The sequence below is a fragment of the Miscanthus floridulus genome, chromosome 10 (genome assembly GCF_019320115.1).
Source record: "Miscanthus floridulus cultivar M001 chromosome 10, ASM1932011v1, whole genome shotgun sequence".
NCBI lineage: Eukaryota > Viridiplantae > Streptophyta > Magnoliopsida > Poales > Poaceae > Miscanthus > Miscanthus floridulus.
Window position 1 is genome coordinate 1,505,871 of NC_089589.1, and position 19,503 is coordinate 1,525,373.

Here is a 19,503-nt window from a genome sequence, read left to right on the forward strand (position 1 = left end):
CCTAGCTTAATCTGTGGCTCCCATGTCACCCCGCCCGCATGGGTCCCTGTCCGAGAGTCCGTGTCGCCCAGATGCCAAGTATTATTCGCTCCACCCAGTTTAATGATGAGTCCGGTACATGAACCCCGCACGCTCCCGCGTCGCCCTGCCCGCATGGGTCCTCATCGAGCCCCACCTCCCCGCAAATAAATCACGCCCCACGCATGCCCTAGCTCCAGCCTGTGCTGGCAGCGGCGGGCAACTGCGACTTGTTGCCGTGCGTAGTCCCGGTGTACGCGGGAGCACGCGTCTCGCCATTGACGCGGGTAACGCGATGCCAGTATGTGCTGGCGGCAGCCGCGGCACTCGCTGCGCTCTGCAACGTGCCCACCGTGTGCTCTGCTTTGCCCGCGTGTGCGCGCCCTAGCTCGAGCCTGTGCCGACGGCGGCGGGCACCTGCAAACGCTCGCCTCGCTCGTCCATCAGCGCATGCCCGTGTGCGTGTGCTCGCGCATCCGCGCCCCACTAGCCTCGTGCGTGTGTGGTCGCGCGTCTACACCCCTCTCGCCCTCCTGCGAGAGAGGAACGAAGGAACGACGTGCCGTGGGAAGAACGGACGGACCTCTTGGTCGCACTAACATACGAGTCCATTGCGTGGTGACTCGCTTCATGCCTGCAGGAAACAAAGTGGCACATTAGTCTACCACGTCCACGTAGAAGAAGGAAAACCTGGAGAATTTAGAAATAGTTTAGGGTCCAAATGGACAAGTATTAATTAGATTTTTATTAATTTTTGAAAATGTAAAATAATAAAACACACAAATAATAATTTAAAAACAAAACTAATTTTATTAGGTTTCTGTAAACCAAATCTACACAATATAGGTCATAAACATAAAAAAAATAGGCTTTATGTAATCAAATTTGTATATTTCTTAATATGTTCGTTGAAACCATAAACCATGTGCATCGTCATAGACATGGATAAAAATTTGTTATTTGTTATTATGTTCGTTTAAATCATAAGACACGTGCAATGCAGTAAAAGTATGATATGTCTGTTTTGAGAGTTCAAAGAAAAGAGGAGAATCAGATTACAGCGACAGTTCAGGGAGATATAATAGATTTTTTCCCATGTCTAAGTCTCAAGTATACTAGGCCAAAAACAGGGCCCAACTTACGTTAAAAAAAAAGGGTCCAACTACATGAGCCAGATTTATAGAGGCCCATCGAAAAACTTTTGGCCCACAAGGCCTGGAGGGTGGCACGCTCTTTTCTGGCCTGTCTGCGCGAGCGCGATGGCAACGCCGCCGTCTGCAGCAAAGCCGTCGTAGTCCTCCTCAGCCGCCGCCGGCCGGCGTGTCCATCTCCGATCACATCCGTTGATGAGCCCTTGCCGGCGATCTGAGCAGGCCGATTGCAGCAGAAACAATATCAATTTGGTACCCACTCAAGTCATCCAACATCAAACTGCTTCATCCCATATCTTCAGGCTTGTGCAGTACAAAAATTCAGTCCAATTCGTTTAAAATAATTCAGTCTAATCCAATATTTGCCTTCAACTGCAACTCCCCTGCATGTAATTGTTCTTTCAAATATTGTTACAGTCATCTTTATTTCTATTTATGGACCAATATCTTCAGGCTCCGTCTATTGTCCCTCTCATCCACAGATAAAAATAGGCAAATCAAAAGCCCCTCCTCTGCCATGCGTGCATTGCCCTTCAGTGTCTCACAGCCAATCGTTCTGAAAAAGAAAGAAGTGTCTCACAGCCACACTGAATTGATGCCCTCGTTGCCCAGAAACACAAGAGCAAGCCGGATCGATCCAATTCCAATTTCCAAGCAAATGGCAGCAACCAATGCAATGGCGCACGCAGCCTAGGTAGTAGCTGACAAGATCATCACTTAATTAGCATCCAATTCCAACAGAGAGGCCGCCGGAGAGCGAGATGACGGCGGTGGCGAACCTGACGTCGCGGGCGCTGGAGCCGACGGTGAAGCCGCTGGCGGCGGCGTGCTACGACAACAACCTGGTGAACTCGCAGGGCATGTTCCTGGGCGACCAGCCGCTACGCTTCTCCCTGCCGCTCCTCCTCGTGCAGGTCTCCGTCATCCTGGTCCTCTCCGCGGCCGCGCACCTCGTGCTCCGCCGCCTCGGCCAGTCGCGCTTCGTCACCCACATGCTCGTCGGCATCTTCCTGGGGCCCTCCGTGCTGGGCCGCAGCGCGTCCTTCCGCGACGTGCTCTTCTCCGAGCGCGGCACCTACATCCTCGAGAGCGTGTCCCTGGTGGCGCTCATCCTTTTCCTCTTCTCCATGGGCGTCAAGACCGACCTCAGCCTCCTCCGCCGGCCCAGCGGCCGCGCCGTGGCCGTCGGCATCATGGGCGCCGTCGTCCCGCTCGCCGTCACCCTGCCCGTCTTCCACGCGCTCCAGCCCACACTGCCCGAGGACCTGAAGGGCTCCTCGCTCGTCACCGAGCTCGCCGTCCGCCTCTCCCTCTCCTCGTTCCCCGTCATCGCCGACGCGCTCTCCGACCTCGACCTCCTCAACACCGACCTCGGCCGCATCGCGCTCACGGCGTCGCTCATCACCGACGTCACCTCCTGGTTCATCCGCGCCTGCACTGCCGCGGTTATCCTCATCGGCGATGCCAGGTCGCCGGCGTTCACGGCCAAGATCCTCGCCTCCTTCGTCGCGTTCGTGCTCTTCGTCGGCTTCGTCGCGCGCCCCGCCGGCCGCTACATCGCGTACAAGCGCACCCCGACGGGGGCGCTCCTCTCCGAGGGCTCCTTCGTGGTGGTGGTCATCGCCGCGCTGCTGTCGGCGCTGGTGACGGACGCCATCGGGTTCAAGTACATGATCGGGCCCATGATGCTGGGGCTGGCGCTCCCCGGCGGCATGCCTATCGGCGCCACCATGACGGAGCGCCTCGACTCCTTCTTCATCGCGCTCTTCCTGCCCGTCTACATGGCGCTCTCCGGCTACCGCACCGACCTCGCCGAGTTCACCAAGTCCGAGGCCTCGGAGAAGTGGTGCGCGCTGGAGCTGTTCGTGGCGCTCTGCGTGTCGGGCAAGCTCGTCGGCTGCGTCGCCGCGGGGCTCTTCTTCACCATGCCGTTCCGGGACGCCATCGTGCTGGCCCTCATGCTCAACATCCGGGGCATCGTGGAGGTGGCGGCCATCAACAACTGGGGCGACACCATGAAGGCGACGGCGGAGCACTACTCGACGCTCACCATGTCCATGGTGCTCATCACCGCCGTGTCCACGCCGCTGATCAAGCTGCTGTACGACCCGTCGGGACAGTTCGCGCGGGCGAAGCGGCGGTCGCTGGAGCACGCGCGCCTCAGCGCCGACCTCCGCGTGCTCACCTGCCTCTACAGCGAGGACCACGCGGCGCCGCTGATCGACCTGCTGGAGGCGTCGGGTTCCTCCCGCGACTCGCCCATGTCGCTCATCGTGCTCCACCTCACGGAGCTCGTCGGCCGCGCCGCGTCCGTGCTGAAGCCCCACCGGAAGAGCACGAGGTCGTCCAACAGCGGCGGCAACCCGACGCCGTCGGACCGCATCGTGAACGCGTTCCGGTACTTCGAGCAGCAGGCGGCGCCGGGGGCGGTGACGGTGAGCCCGTACGTGACGCAGGCGCCCTTCAGCTCGATGCACCATGACGTGTGCTCGCTGGCGCACAGCCGGAAGGCCAACCTCATCCTGCTCCCCTTCCACAAGTCCTCCGACGGCGCACGCAGCACGGCCAACAACGCCATCCGCTCCATCAACCGGAGCGTGCTGCAGTACGCGCCCTGCTCCGTCGCCATCCTCGTGGACCACGGCCTCGCGTCCGGGTCGGCGTGCGCCACCGCCGCCAACAGCCTGCTCCAGCGCGCGGCGCTCTACTTCCTGGGCGGCGCCGACGACCGCGAGGCGCTGGCGTACGCGGCGAGGATGCCGGAGGCCGGGACCATGTCGCTGACGGTGGTGCGGTTCAAGCTCCGGAACTGGGTTGGGATGGGCGGGCAAGACGAGGCGCGGGACGAGGAGCTGCTGCAGGAGTTCTGGGCCAGGCACAGGGACAACGAGCGGGTGGTGTACGTGGAGAAGACGGTGGAGGACGCGGAGGGCACCGCGTCGGTGGTGCGCGCCATGAGCGAGAAGTTCGACCTGCTCATCGTGGGGCGCCGCGGCGGGGAGAGCGAAGGCGACCCGGAGGGGTCGACGGCGCTCACCAGCGGGCTGTCGGAGTGGAGCGAGTTCCCGGAGCTGGGTGTGCTGGGGGACATGCTGGCCTCTGCGGAGTTCGCGTCCAAGGTCTCCATCCTCGTCATCCAGCAGCAGCCGCCCAAGAAAATGGCCGCCGTCGGAAGCTCCGTCAATGATTAGAAGGATCCATCGATCGATCGTCGTTTTTTTCCTTTCGCTGCTGAAATTTTGTGAATCTTTTCTCTTGTACTTGTAATTGTAATCAGTTCATCAGCTAGAAGGGATCCTAAATTTACTCTGCTAATTTTAAAGGGAGAATTATCTATTTGGCACCGAAATAAATCAGCGTTTCGTATTTGCCACTCGAATATTTGAACTTTCTTATCTGGCGTCAAGTTGAAATTTCCTTTCGTAAATGGCACTGCCGTCCATTTTCATTGATCAATCTGTTAGTTGACTGGTTTGACCATGTCAATTTTTTTTCCTATATCCGATGTACCTTGCACAGAAGACTCCCACGCCGCTACGCCTCTACCTCCCTCCACGCTGCCCATGCAACCGCCGCTGCCGTCGTAGTTGCTCCCATCGCCTCCCCTTCCCCTCTCCCGAGGTGGCGGCGCTGTGGCGGGCCCCGAACGCGACGGCCTCCATGCGCTGCGCGTGGCCGTGGGCCCCGGCGCCGGGCGAGCCTGGCTCGGCATGGCGCGCCGCCGTCACGCCGCCTCTCTCTCTCTCCCCTCTCTCGGTGTGCCGATGCACCGTCCAGGCCCGCCGCGTTGGCTGTCCTCTGGCGAGGTGGCGCGCCGCGGCGGCCCGGCATGGCACGGGCGGCCCCCCTCCCCTCTCCCTCTCCCTCCATCTCGATCTACTGTGGCCGGAACTCCATCGCCGGAGTTGTGGCCACAGCGGCGGATGACGAGCAGCTACGGCCAACCTCACCGCCGTCTAGGTACCTCACCACCTCCCGAATCATGGGCTGCGTCACCGGCGCTGGGTGAGAACTCCATGGACGCCACCATCTTCTTCGATTTCGGCCAGCTCCTGTGCAGCGCCATCAATTCTTCTTCGATTTCGACCGGCTCATGTGGAGTGTCGTCGATTCACTCATCCTCTGTGTGTTGCCTGGACATAGCCGCCGCCTGCGCTAGCTCCGGTCGCCGGCAAGGCCGTCCTGGCCCCTGCGCGCGAGACCGGCGGCGGCTCGGCAGCTCGCTCGCGCCCTTGCCCGACAGCAGCTTGGCGCCCTGCTCGCGCGCGCGCGCCGGCCATGGCGCGGCTGCCTTCTCTTCCGGTGGCGGCGCAGTAGCACACAGGCGAGCAGCTTCTTCTTGGTCTTCTCTGCTCTCTCTCTCTCTCTCTCTCTTCAAGCTCGCGTGAAGCGCCGCCGAGCAGCAGCAGAGCTCCGGCCAGCCGCTGCGGTGAGCCCGTAGGCCGGCGGCACGTGGGAGGCGAGCGCGAGGGGACGACTGCGGCGGACGCGTAGGGCGTGGCTGCGCGGAGCGGGTCGGCCGGTGGGCATGGACGTAGCTGCGACCGCGGCAGCCGAGTCGTTCGAGAGAGGAACTGCGACGGTGGCGGCCAAGTCGAGCACGACAGAGGCAGGGCGACATGGCAGCCGACAAGGGTATTCATGTCCTTTTGCCAGTCACTTGACACCGTTACTGTCCTAAATGGACGGCAGTGCTGTTTACGAAAGGAAATTTCAACTTGATGCCAGATAAGAAAGTTCAAATTTTCGAGTGTCAAATACGAAACACTTGTTTGTTTCAGTGCCAAATAGATAATTCTCCCAATTTTAAAACAAAGCAAACAACAAATGAAGCGCCACTCATCTAACAACTCTTCTTGGCGCCAACAAAGTTGCACACTGCTTTGTTTTGTTTCTCACTCTCAGCAATGCCTTACTGCAGAGTCGAATCTTTCTTGGGCCTTTTACCTGTACGCCATTATAAAAGTTCGAAATGATCTACGTGCCATTGAAATTTTGAAAAGTTTCTCAGTACCCTCGTCCGAAGTTTTTTTTATCTACGTGCCACTTTCGTTAGTTTTTCTTGTAACAGCACGCGGAAAAGATGATTTTGCCCTCAGTTATAGAATGCATCAAAATTTTCATTCTTTCCTCAGGTGCCACTGTAACATCCTGTGATTCAAAAAACTTTACTTTTTTCTCTGTACCATTATGAAAAAAATCATGGTAACAGCTTATACGTGTGCATGTGAAATTTTTTAATAATTATAATAAATTCAAAATGCATCCAACTTCACTTTTTTCTCTGTACCATTATGAAAAAAATCATGGTAACAGCTTGTATGTGTGCATGTGAAAAACTTTAATAATTATAATAAATTCGAAATGCATCTGTAACTTCCTATGATTATTAAAGTTTTTCACATGCACATGTACAAGCTGTTACCGTGATTTTTTTCATAATGGTACAGAGAAAAAAGTGAAGTTTTTTGAATCATAGAAAGTTACAGATGCATTTCGAATTTATTATAATTATTAAAGTTTTTCACATGCACACGTACAAGCTGTTACCATGGTTTTTTTTATAATGGTACAGAGAAAAAAAGTGAAGTTTTTTGAATCACAGGATGTTACAGTGGCACCTGAGGAAAGAATAAAAATTTTGATGCATTCTATAACTGAGGGCAAAATCGTCTTTTCCGCTTGCTGTTCCAAGGAAAACTAACGAAAGTGGCACGTAGGTAAAAGAAACTTCGGGCGAGGGTACTGAGGAACTTTTCAAAATTTTAATGGCACGTAGATCATTTCGAACTTTTATAATGGCGTACAGGTAATTGTCTCTTCTTTCTTTCTACTTGAGATTCACGCCATGTTGGCTCGGTACCAAACACGTTTTGGACGTCTACATAAAAAGCAGAATGCTATTAATTTGAACATCTATAGGTTTGATAAAATACTTATGTTAACTTATCTAAGCAGGGTACTTTACGTGATCACAAATATAAATTCATTTATGATTGCTGTGGGTCAATTCCTTGTTTACCTTTAATCATCAATACTTAACTTTTTATACATAGATTAAGAAAACAAAATTTTGCTCTTAGATTTATCGTGTAATATTTTTTTTTATTAAGCCTCTGGAATCTCATGTCAATGGATCGCTATCGACGGAGCAACTCCACCAGGGCATGCATATGGTTCTGCAGTTTTGCAGCACAACTTTAAACAAGGGCTATACGTATCATGCATGATCATCCAAACTGAGAACTATATCTAGATATGATGGCTTACAGGGCATATGGTTATGCCGATAGAAGTTTTTCACTAACATTTTGAATTTTTTGCTTTGCAGTGGCAGAAAGAGGCAAAAGCTACAGGCCTAGGACTCTGGGCATCAAAGAAGCCCCATCAGAAGCCATGGGATTAGAGAAAAAACAAGTGAAATGCAAGAGACAGTGCCATTCAGGTTTACTGATGGAGCTTTCTAGCTCTCAGGGATCTGACAGCCACGTAGTTTGGTACTGAGGCTCTTAAGCAGCTTGCTGCAAATGAATGTGTGTCAGTAACCAAAATCCAAAATGTACAGTTGGATGTTGGTAGGTTCTCTCTTCTGCAGTGATAATGTACAGATGACTTGTAGTCCGCAAGAACCAAGTAGTGAATTTGTAACAAGAATGATGAACTAATCCATGCCATTACAACCAACCCAATAGAAACCAAATGTCTGAAATACCAGCATCTGAAAGCAACACACATTGTAGAAACTTAACATGTGAAATGGCATCAGTTTTGGGGTAAAAGAACATAAACAGGCAATATAGTTAAAAAAAAAATCACAGTTCAATGGGTGACAACACCGTTGAGAAATAAAGTGTATTTATTATAAACTATTTATGATGCCTAAGCCCTTTATTCACAATCTGACACAAACAGAGAGGGAAAGCATAAAATTAAGCAGTATTTTGGCCATTTTAATTTCTGAAGTAGATTACAAATAAAATACAAGAGCAGAAATCAGAAAACTATCAATTTCTTTCAGTGAAATGAATGGAAAGGGAACTACATACCAATCTGCCATGCATTGTGCTAGTAACTATGCTCCAGTCCCAGCTCTAGATGACTACAGTTTTACATTAGATGAAAATGCAGATGCTCCAACTCTACACACTGTCAATATTGCAAAAAGAAGCCATCTGTATACTACCAATAGTCATTGCAAGAGCAATAGCCATCTCTAAAGCAATGAAATCGATTGTTATCTCGAACAATGATTTCGCGACAGGTTATCCTCGATATGAGCTTGATGGCAGAGTGGCAGTCACTGCATACTTGGAGGTTTTTGGTGACCCTAATGGTCTCACCTGGTTCAGTAGTCAGGAGGCCGAATGCAATGGCAATCTTCTCACTGTGATGCACTAGCGTGTGTTCCTTCTCCTCATTTTCAATGTCAAACATCACCACCTCGGTAGTCGGTTTATAACCCATGGCCTTCATTTCCATGCCTAATTCATCGCGCTTTGCATAAATTTTGTCTGAGTGGGGATGTGATCTGTCTCCAACATGGAACTCGTTGACCTTACCATCAAGTTCAACCCAGCTAGATGCAGGGACTTTCTCAACCCCCTTTGCCTTCATTTCCAACCTGAGCTTTGCGGCATCTTCCCATCTTCCACTGTTAGAGTATATGTTAGAAAGCATGACATAATTTCCAGAATTCCATGGCTCCAATTGGATGAGCTGCTTCAACACATGTTCAGCAAGGTCAGCATTCCGGTGGATCTTGCACCCACCAAGGAGTGCTCCCCATACAACAGCATTCGCCTGCATTGGCATGTCTTGAATTAACTGATGAGCCTCCTCTAGCAACCCCGCACGACTGAGCAGGTCAACCATAATACCATAATGCTCAATCCTAGGTCTTATGCCGTACAACTGAGTCATGTTACGAAAATAGCGCTGCCCATCTTTTACAAGGCCGGTATGTGTACAGCTGCAGAGCAATCCGATGAATGTATTATCATTCAGTGTCATACCTGACTTCTTCATCCGGCCAACAAGCGCAAAGGCAATCTTCTCATGGCCAGTCATGCCGAGCCCCAAGATCATTGCATTCCAGACAATGATGTCTCTCTTCCTCATCTCCTGGAACACCATCCACGCCTCACCTGTGCTCCCGCACTTGGCATACATATCAATCAGTGCAGTAGCAAGGACTGGGTTGCCAAGAACTTCATCCCACTGCAGCATCCCAACTACCCGCCGCCCCAAATCCAGTGCACCTAACCTTGTGCACGCTGAGAGCGCCCCAGCCACTGTATAACAATCTGGCCTCATTCCCTCCACCTGCATTGCGAAGAACAGTTCCAGAGCCTCCCGTGGATGCCCGTTGGAGGCGTATCCCCCAACCATTGCACCCCAAGCCACCACATCCTTGTTCTTCATGCTGTCAAACACTTCCCTCGCCTTCTCCATTTCCCCGCACTTGACATACAAGTCCAACGCCGCAGTTGCCACGAACACGTTCCCAGCGATTCCCTCCTTCTCCGCCGCCCTCCACACATCCTCCCCAGTCACCAAATCAGCGACACGAGCGCACGCGGTCAGGACCCGCACAGCCGTGAAGCTGTCAGGGCGCATGCCACTCGCGAACGCGGTCCTCGCAACTCCGACGGCCTCCTGCGCGCGCCCGCGTCCATGTACGCGGTGATGAGCGCGGTCCAGGAGACCGTGCTGGGCTGGGGCAGTTCGTCGAACGCCTTCTGGGCGTCGTGCAAGCGGCCGCATCTCGCGTAGAGGTTGAGGAGGGAGGTGAGGACGTGCGGGTTGGAGTGGGAGGGGAGCTTGAGGGAGCGGGCGTGGAGCTGTGCCCCCGCGGTGAGCGGGTCCGGGAGCCGGGAGGCGGACTTGATCGCGAAGGGGAAGGTGAGGTGGGAGGGGCTGGGGAGGAGGGAGTGGAGGCGGAGGGCGTGGAGGTGCAGGCCGGAGGAGGAGAGGTCGCGCAGGAGGAGCGGGGAGAGGTCTGTGAGGAGGAGGTCCAGGCGCAGGAGGCGGCCGTGGATGTGCTTGACGGTGAGCGGTGGCAGGTGGCTGCTGGGGCTGACGCCTGTGAGCAGGAGGCGGCGGATGGCCTCGGCGTCGGCGGCGCCCGACATACCATAATACGGGCGCTCCCCGTCAGTGAGAGCTTGGTCTGAAGCTACTAGTTGTACACGTTGCTGCTTGATCTGATTTGGTGTGCATTCTTAACTGCAACGAAAGGGATTACTAGCTTGGTGTGCATTCTTTGTGGAGTATTGACCCCCTGTCAAAGTTGGCAGCAGGTTGCTGCTGAAACTTCATCATCCTGGTCTTGTTGCTGGTGCTTGAAACCGTCACAAGATTTCAGCAGAGAATAGCACTGGAAAGTCAAGAGCTCAAGATGGGCAGGCAAAGTGCAAGGCTGCAGAGTTTCAGTTGGTGCACTCTGATTCTGGTCAGATTGAGTTGAGATAACATCATTTCCAAGGTGTCGCTCCCTGCCTGCTTGTCAGTTCAGCCATCCTGTGCCTTGACTAGTTGAAACCTTAATAAGCATCATGAACTTCCGGCACCTTGAAACCTTAAGCATCATGCGTCCTCGTCGCCTCGTCTCCTCCTTTGACGGCCTCGTCTCCTCCTTTGACGAAGGATACAACCAAACAGAGATACTGCACCAGATCCCGTACGGCGTACGTGCGAGTGGCAAGCCACTTCATTCATCAAGCGCTATAAACTAGCAGAGATCTCCAGTATCTTTTCTCTATCCCAAAACAAAACAAACAGATGCAAGCCACTTCATTTCAGCATTCACAAAATAAATGTGCCAGCCAACAAAAGCACAAGCACTCCAAGGCATACCATCACACAAAATTTCACCAATTTCTCATCACCCAAAATCATCTCTTGCATACTATTAATCTCTTTCCTTCATCTTCTACATGTTAATATTCTATACTACAGCATCCTGGTTGCATTCCACAGAAATATAATGTACTTCCCAGGCATGTTCACCTCAGCAAACAAAGGAGGAATTGGGATTCAGTCTTCTCATTTCTAGTATATAACATTAAGATTTGGATCTGCTCGAAGTCGGTATAGCAAACCGGCAATCGTTTCTTGATCACAAACGACACAAAAGTTGACCAACTCACTTTCACCATGACAGATGCCCCATTATGCTGTAATTGTTGATTATCATATCCATGCTGCTTTGCTTTGAAGGAGGCACAACGTTCAGCTTCATTGGCGATGGCATCATCAACAAACTTGAACTTCAAATGCATCAAAGCATGTAGCTTCACGGCAACAACAAACCTTGTTAATGCACATGGCCGACCAACAACGCCATCAAAGAGCTGGATTTCTTTCTCTACTACTAGTCCACTTACTGATGAAGTAAGGACCAGATGGAAGCCATTTTCATAAACCTGTGCTATGTCCACTTCTATTGTTGCCTCCACGGCGAAGTGAAACATAGCTAATGTTATGTCAACCGCACCACCAACACCATCGATACGACTCAAGAACGGTTTGAATGATGGTGTGGTTAATTCATCGAAATCTGTTATTCCATCGATTAACTGTGTGTCATCTAATTCTTGTTCTCCTTTCTTAATCTTCATACCAAACTCTATTAGTACACCAGAGGACATATCAATACCTCGCTTAGGACCAATCATCTCTATAGGAGAACCCTATCAGATCAAAATAAACATTTTAGTAAAGGCTTCATCATGAAAAAAAATGAATATTTCTAGAACTTTAGTAGAATAGATCAAGCAAACTTTGTGCATTTATTCATGAGTTCATAACCGATAATTAAGATATATGCTTTACCTGCTCCAATGTGATGGGATCAGCCCTGCTTCGATTAAATACATAGTTGCGTAACGGGTCCCGAGTGTCTCGTACAGCTATATATCCATAAATCTGCACTGGACCGTTATCCATTGAAAGTTTACCCAATTCTATGGAAAATATTTGCATCATTGCTCGCGGGATATGTTGGCAACAAGTTTCCTGATTCGGATAGCAATTGCTTGGGTTGGAAAGGGTTGCTGCCTCCAATTGGGCTTCACATGACATACAGGAAAAGAAGCTATTATGATGATACAATTTCGAGAGCAGATAGATTGCATAAGTTAATGCAATGAAAAAAAAACTTGTTTGTAAATTATATCCAGAGTTAAGAGAAAAAAAACATTCACATGTAAAAGACTTACTAAATTCATGAATCAGTGAATCACAACTTTACTCAAGTGAAGTGAACTAAGACAAACATTAATTTGCCCACAGTGTTGTTGTATTTCAGCCGAGGTGCACATTTTGTAAAGAAATTGATATTATTCGCTTACTCTCATCGGTGTCGGCGATGCGGTAGGTCTTATGCCAGCCGCCGGTGACGCTGTAGACGGCGCCGTCGCGGTGGGTGCTGTCGGGCAGCATCATGGCACGGTTGATGCCGTCGGCTGGACGGCCGTCGCCGTAGCGCGCGATGGCCTCCCTGGTGGCTCTGGCAGCTTCCTCAAAGAACTGGATCCACTCTTCCTTCAGGGATGTCGAAGCGGCCGCCCCCCGGGATCATGATGTACTCGTAAGGGTGGTCCGGCGGCGGCGGGCTAGACTCACGGTGCTGCCGCCGCCGCCCATCCCTCTTCTTCTTCCCTTCGCCTGCTACTACTCCGGTTCCTCCGCCACTGCTCGGCATGTCGCCGGGGCTAGTATTTTCTCTCCTTTCCCGTCCGACCGACCCGCTCCCCTACGGCAATCCCTAGTCTGGAGGCGGCGACGGCGAGGGGATGGATCGTGGATGCTCTGTTCCTCTTCTGCGGCCACCGGTTGGCATATATGAGCGATGTCGGCTGGGTCGATCAGGTCCCGTTACTCCCGTCCCAGGTCCGAATCGAGTTCGAATATAGGCCTGCAGTGCAGATGCATTGAGGCTCTTCCGCAGCTTGGTTTGCTCGGATGAGTTCACCTATCAGCAGCTGCTTTGTCGGCCTTCCAAGCTCCAACAAGACCACGATGGAAAGAGCCATGACCAACGTTATCGAGGCAATGCAGACAAAGCTTCTGTCGGCAATGCCATGATTCCAACCATGTCCTGCAATATGGAGGTCGCTGATGAGCGGTTGCCGGAACCATAGAGCAAAGAGCTCAAGTGTGCTTGCAGCAGAGCAGATCCTGAGAATGGAGTGGAGCCGGACAGTGATGGAGCGTATGTCTGGCTGTCTCATGTCTACGATGAAGATGGAGACTGGTAGTCTGCAGAGGACACCACGAGGAAGGTAGCTGAGAATCGAATGCAGAAGGCGCAAGGTTACAGTGAATGCTTACGTTAGTGTTGAGATATTAGCCATTCAGAGATGCTGCTTATATAGGAGGCAGGCAGCGGCACTTTGCATCGCAGTGAATGTAAGTAGTGAATACTTTTTTACCGGGCATTTTGATAACAAACTGCCACACGCAAATATTCCTGAAAATAGGTTAGAGCAGCTACCGTTTGGTCCTTCGATACTGTTCTGTTTTCTTATTGTCCATTCATAATTTGACAGGGGAGAACTAAAAAGATAATGAATAACATCAATTAAGCAACCATCCAGTGGCCTAGTGGAGTCTTGGATCGGTTACGATCACCAATATGACAGGGAAAACATGACCACATACAATTAGCTAATGGTAACAGACTTACAGACATAAACTAGCTACATCAGTTCACATACTCCCTCCACAGGCACACAGAAGACACCCTCTTCCCCACCCCCAATTCTCTCTAATTGGAAAATTCAGTTTTTGGCGTGCCCATACACACCACTGGAAGGCCCTTACAATAGGAGTCAATCACCACAAAATTATTTTAGGCTCATATACCTCCAGTGGACTTATTTGCCTACAGCAATGCATGCATTTCCTACATTTTGGTCTTCCTGTTCAGGAGAATTTTGCTTTCTCTAAAAATAGGTTCCTAGTTAGGTTGGACCCGTTCACCAGTGTGAGGTGCTTCTTGCCTTGTAGTTTCCGATTCCTCACCCTGCATCATTGAGGAACTGCTTGGTGCCTCCTTCACATCTGTAGAATCCCCATTAGATCGCAATGCTACGTAGGCGCTCACTGACTCATGCTCTATAGTTATAGCTTCATTGTTAGGCTTCACTGCTTCAGCGTTGATGGGTGGGTCCTGTTCAACACTCCTAGCTTCCTTGTTATGTTGGACCTCTGTAGGATCTCTGGGTGGCTCCAGTTGTAGTATCATATCTCCCTCACCAGGTTGCATCATTATAACTTCCTTGTTAAATTGAACCATTGCAGTATCTCCGGGTAACTCATATTCTATTCTTCTAGCCTCCTCATAGTCATACTGTACAAGCATTCCAAGCCCCTCTACATCCTTTTCAGCAATTTGGTCAGCCATCCCCATGAATTTCCGCTTGTTCCATTTCCTCCTGGAACCACGTTTCTTGACTTTGAGTGGTTTGGGGGTTTCAATTGGCTTTTTATCTGTCTCCTTAACCGGCCTTTGTCCAGGAACAACAATGTAGTTTTTGGCACCATCACCTTCTGATTGACCTGCACCAAACATTGCCCATTTAAGACCCAAAATCCAGGCCAGAGCGAGGAAGGAGTGATAATGTTTGCACAATGGATGCACTTGAATTGAATGCTAAGAAAATTACCCTGGATTGCAAGAAGAGCAGTTCGGGCAGCTTTTATCTCTGCCTCCTTCTTTGTTCTAGCTGCAGCACCAATGTATAGTATGCCACCAATCTCAACACTGCATATGAAAGGAGCTACACCTGAAGCTTGTTTAGTGCAAATATAAGATGGAATGGCGTAATTCTTCTTCTGAGCATACTCCTGAAGAAGATTCTTGCAAAGGCCAGTTTCTTGCTGCAAAGCATAGTGAGATGTATCATCAGACCATGTCAATCAAGAAAAGATCCTGCAATGCTATGCTAATTTCATCATCCGAATTCATAAATTGAGCTATGAATGGTTCATGGTAACTTAATTTAATCACCATGTTGTGACATATGCATAGTTCATGGTTCATAAACTGGGCAGAACAAGTTCGCAAGCATCTTCATAACTATTTCCCAGTATTAGGGGGGACCTTGGTGTGATTGAGAGCATTAATAATTACAAATAAATAATAAGACCAAAGAATATTATTGTGCAAATTGCATGAAACCTAAAACAAACTTTTGTTACAGTACTCAGGTACCACTAGACAAACACAGTTAAACTAATTTACTTAGCTGAAAAGAAGTAGGTGATATTAGCATACTTGCAATAAATTTCATAGAAGGTTCGCAATGCCAAGTTAGGGGGTGTTTGGTTGCCCCTCCTAAATTTTAGTCGCTGTCCCATCGAATGTTTGGACACATGCATGGAGTATTAAATATAGACTAATTACGAAACTAATTGCATAGTTTGCGACTAATTTACGAGATGAATCTTTTAATCCTAATTAGTCCATGATTTGACAATGTTTTGCTACAGTAAACATATGCTAATGACGGATTAATTAGGCTTAAAAAATCCATCTCGTGGAGTACTGACGGATTATGTAATTTGTTTTTTTATTAGTATCCAAATACCCCATACAACATCCTCCCGACATACCTCCTAAATTTTAGTCACTGGATCCAAACACCCCCTTAATATAGGATACTTCAGACACTCTCACATCCATAAAAATAAAAGAAGTGAAGAAAGCACATCAAGTACTAGATAGGATTGGACCTATGTATTTTGAAGAAGCATGCAAATGTTCTGGGTGGCAGCATAACTATGAATGAGGCAGTTTGTTTTTTCCTTTTAGGCATTTACATACACCTTGAATTTCAAAGAACAAAAAAAAAATCCTTTTGGATGATAATGTTGTGTACAATTAGAATCTTTAGACAGCACATCTGCAAAAAAAAAGAGTAGTTTTTTTAGATGTGCACAAAAGAGTAACTTACAACTGCTGGGATGCTTCTGGTTTCAGTCACTGCAGCAGACATGGCTATCTCCATGAGCGCAACTTCCGCAGCCGACTGTTCTGCAGCCTTCCGGCTGAAGAACCCAGGCAGCGACTCATACCTGGTGTTGTTAACGAATACCGTGGACTTGAAGACAGGTTCATGGGACGGCCCTTCTTTGAGCGTATGGTACTCCGGGGTTGGAATGCCAACCTTTTGCGCATACTCCTGCAGACGGCTCTTGAACACGTAGCAATTCTCAACCCCTGTCCCAAATCAAAAGCACAAAACAGCTAAGAAAACAGCAGCATAACAATGTTGGTGAATAAGAAGAGAAATTTGGAACGAGCTGTTTGCAGACACACTGCTATGGATGGACTGACAAGATACACTCAGGACAGCTAAGCAACTGTATGAGTAAAGTAGAGGCACTAGCACATTATCATCTCAGAAATTGTGCGAATCGGCAAGAGTGAGATGCGCTTGGCGAGAGGGGAAGGGAAGGGAGGAAGAGTTGGGGCAACTTACTGATCCCGGCGGGGGCGACCGCGACGATGGCCCCAGCTCCAGGGGAGATGCAGATGGCGGCATCGGGCGATGCCGCGCCTCCGCCGTCCATCGCGCCGCCGCCTTGGAGCGTGAGGGTGCGAGCAGCAGAGGGTTCTGTGCGGTGCTTCTTGGGGAATCCTTCCTCCCCCCGCGTGTGTCTGTAGCATTTTTTATTAGAACAAAAATTCGCGTTTTGTCCGAATGGCAAGCTGGTCCCACCGACTGGTGGACCCACATGTCAGTGGCTGTTGCCTCAGAACCGAAGCACGGAAGCAAACACTCGCCGTCGCCGGGGACGGCCTCTCGGCAAGGACACACACCGGCGTAATGACGCTGTAAAGTGCACAAGAGGCCAGCTACTACAGTACTCCGCATTTGCTAGGAGCCAATGAATCAGTCAGTGTTCAGTGCCCGCCGCAAATGATTGAATGGCACGCAGTGGAGTACAAAGCTCAATCGTTGGGCGTCCGGCCGCCACCAAAACTGACGTCAGGGTGGCACTGTCTCGCCGACCGCTCCGGCGGTCTCGGCCCCCAGACCCTCGCCGCCGGCGCACGACGCTCCTTCTCCAATCAGCCGCTCAAACGCCGCCGCATCAACCGGGGCAGCGCAGCAGCCGTCCCGCAGGATGTCCAGCAGCAGCGGACGCGCCGGCGCGAGACAGCCGCCGGCACGCAGCGCGGCGACCAGCTCCGACAGCGCGGGCGCGTCCCAGCGCAGGCCCCGCCCGACGGCCTCCCTCGCCACCTCCCTCGCGGCGTCAACGTCCCCAGCGGCCACGCAACCGGCGGCGACGACGCCGAACGTCCGGGCGTCTGGCGGGCACCCGGCGCGCTCCATGCACCCCAGCATGCGGCGCGCGGCGGCCAGGTGGCCCCCGTCGCAGAGCGCGCCGAGATAGACGCCGTAGACACGCGCGCAGGGTACGATCCCCCGCAGGAGCATTTCGTCGAACGCCTCCTCGACGGCGTCGAGCCGTCCGCGGTCGCGGAAGGCGCGGAGCAGCCGCTCGAACTCCGGGAGGCCCGGGGCGACGCCGTCGCCGTCCATCCGCCTAGCCACGACCTCGTACGCCTCGGCGGCCATCCCCTCGCGCAGGAGCGCGCCGACGACGGCGCGGTGGTCGGGCCGGGCCGGCGGGACGCCCCACCGGCGCATGTCGTCGAGGAACGCGAGCGTGTCCCGGGCCGGGGCGCCCCGGCGGCGGCAGAGGGAGGCGAGGACCGCGCGGCAGTGGCGCGGGTCCGGGTCGAGGAGGAGCGGCGGCATGCAGCGGAGGAGGTCCGCGGCGGCGGAGGGCTGGCCGGCGCGGCAGAGCGCGGAGGTGAGGATGCGGAACGTGGCGGCGTCGGGGGCCGCGTGCGGCGCGGCCCGGAGGAGCACGGCCGGGGCGGCGCGAAGGAGCGTCGGGGACCGGGAGGAGGAGCAGCAGAGCGCGGCTAGGAGGGCGTTGAGGGCGCCCGTCGTGCGGTGGGCCGTGCAGAAGAGGGTCGCGGCGGCGGCGAAGCGGCCGTGGCGCGCCAGGGTGGACAGCAGGCGGTGCTGGTGGGCCGTGGCGTCAGACCGCGGTTCGGAGTGGCGGCTCCCGGCCATCGTGGACTGGAACTCCTGCAAGCGTGGGCGCGCGCTCGCCACTACGACGAAGCTTATATGCTCAGCGATGCTGCAGTTTAAGACTATGCTCTGTGACTCAGGTAACTTGCATAGTTGCATTGCAATTAGGGAAAAGATCACACATGATGTTTTTCCTTTAAATAAAAGCAGCCAGAGTTGTGAATTATACACTACAACAAGAGATCTCCTACAACAACATTTATCAACACATGATTCACAGTACATTTTATCTTTCACTCAGCACACTTCCCACAACACATCTACAAATATGTATCTCCACGGTCATCTGACAACTCATGATGCAAAACAATCCATGCCTTGCCTGCCTTCCTTTACGGTTCCCCGAAGTAATCTGAATTCTGACAATGCAGCCTACTGTAAAGCCTCATTCTCTGTTAGAGCGCACAACAGCAATGGGGGAGGTAATCAATCACTCATCAAAGACTCACATATCCTCTACAATCAATCCACCTCAACAACACGGTGACCATCGCTGCAGATTACGGTTACAGATCACAAGACCGCCTTCAACTGTTCCAGCACCTCTCTCTGCTGGAATGCACCAGCGTAAAACACATCATTGCACGGATCACAACTTGGGGGACAGAAAGCTGGCAACTTTACAAACACGATTCATATATACAAACGGACAATCTATCCAAGGGCTACAATGCTAGTCACTCGACAACATTCCTTCATTCATGCAGGCCAATACTACCCCCATCTAGCGCTATATTAGCTGGACAAATGCATCTATCTATCCAACAACGTCTGTGAGCAGACATGTGCAACCATTCTACCTGGGCCCATATGCACAACCCCCCACTTGCCCAGGCAGCAACCCCTACCAAGCCCTGTTTATCATATCAAGCATCTTCAGACCTTTTTACAATTGAAAAAGGAATAATGCTGGCAAAGTACAACCCGAATCTTCGCTGGCTATTTACATTTTGGTTAACCTAGGTATGATTAATTATTTGGGGGGAGCCTCCAAGTTCAATGGCAGGATCAGGGTAGGGTCCACAAACCTTCTGCAAGGAGGCTAATGAATCTTAACTGTATCTTACAAATTGCACACACCGTCCAACAGGCAATATATGCACCGAAAGCCATGGCGCCACCAACACTGTCTCTGTGACAAGGCTTACCATCATCTTGGATCTTGAAACCGGACCATGCTGTGGAGCATCACTTGGCTAAAAATGGAAGGC

At 51.5% G+C, this 19,503-nt stretch overlaps 3 protein-coding genes and 2 pseudogenes across 3 annotated transcripts; 1 reads left to right on the plus strand and 4 right to left on the minus strand.

The window, feature by feature from the left end:
• Positions 1–1,767: 1,767 nt before the first annotated feature.
• LOC136487476 (cation/H(+) antiporter 15-like) lies at positions 1,768–4,523 on the plus strand. The gene has a single exon (XM_066484602.1). It carries the CDS (start codon positions 1,931–1,933, stop codon positions 4,358–4,360), a length of 2,430 nt encoding a protein of 809 aa, XP_066340699.1. The 5' UTR covers positions 1,768–1,930; the 3' UTR covers positions 4,361–4,523.
• Positions 4,524–8,225: 3,702 nt separating this feature from the next.
• Positions 8,226–10,344, minus strand: LOC136487828 (putative pentatricopeptide repeat-containing protein At3g08820; annotated as a pseudogene).
• A 656-nt stretch (positions 10,345–11,000) lies between these two features.
• Positions 11,001–13,402, minus strand: LOC136487398 (uncharacterized; annotated as a pseudogene).
• Positions 13,403–13,728: 326 nt separating this feature from the next.
• On the minus strand, positions 13,729–16,827 carry LOC136487477 (double-stranded RNA-binding protein 8-like). The gene is made up of 4 exons (XM_066484603.1): positions 16,658–16,827; positions 16,130–16,395; positions 14,840–15,053; positions 13,729–14,732 (listed from the first exon to the last, which is right to left on the minus strand). The coding sequence occupies exons 1-4, from the start codon at positions 16,746–16,748 to the stop codon at positions 14,131–14,133; spliced, it is 1,173 nt and encodes a 390-aa protein (XP_066340700.1). The 5' UTR covers positions 16,749–16,827; the 3' UTR covers positions 13,729–14,130.
• Positions 16,828–17,142: 315 nt separating this feature from the next.
• LOC136487399 (pentatricopeptide repeat-containing protein At2g38420, mitochondrial-like) lies at positions 17,143–18,271 on the minus strand. Its single transcript, XM_066484558.1, has one exon. It carries the CDS (start codon positions 18,269–18,271, stop codon positions 17,168–17,170), a length of 1,104 nt encoding a protein of 367 aa, XP_066340655.1. The 3' UTR covers positions 17,143–17,167.
• Positions 18,272–19,503: the final 1,232 nt, after the last annotated feature.

What these genes read in the sequence shown, in the direction of transcription:
- LOC136487476 (XM_066484602.1), top strand. Translation starts at nt 1,931, where the DNA reads ATGACGGCGGTGGCGAACCTGACGTCGCGGGCGCTGGAGCCGACGGTG.
- LOC136487399 (XM_066484558.1), bottom strand. Translation starts at nt 18,271, where the DNA reads ATGGCCGGGAGCCGCCACTCCGAACCGCGGTCTGACGCCACGGCCCAC.
- LOC136487477 (XM_066484603.1), bottom strand. Translation starts at nt 16,748, where the DNA reads ATGGACGGCGGAGGCGCGGCATCGCCCGATGCCGCCATCTGCATCTCC. An exon ending in GGTCGCCCCCGCCGGGATCA is followed by an intron (nt 16,396 to 16,657) that starts GTAAGTTGCCCC and finishes GATTTGGGACAG; the next exon opens with GGGTTGAGAATTGCTACGTG. An exon ending in TGCTCTTCTTGCAATCCAGG is followed by an intron (nt 14,733 to 14,839) that starts GTAATTTTCTTA and finishes TGTTTGGTGCAG; the next exon opens with GTCAATCAGAAGGTGATGGT.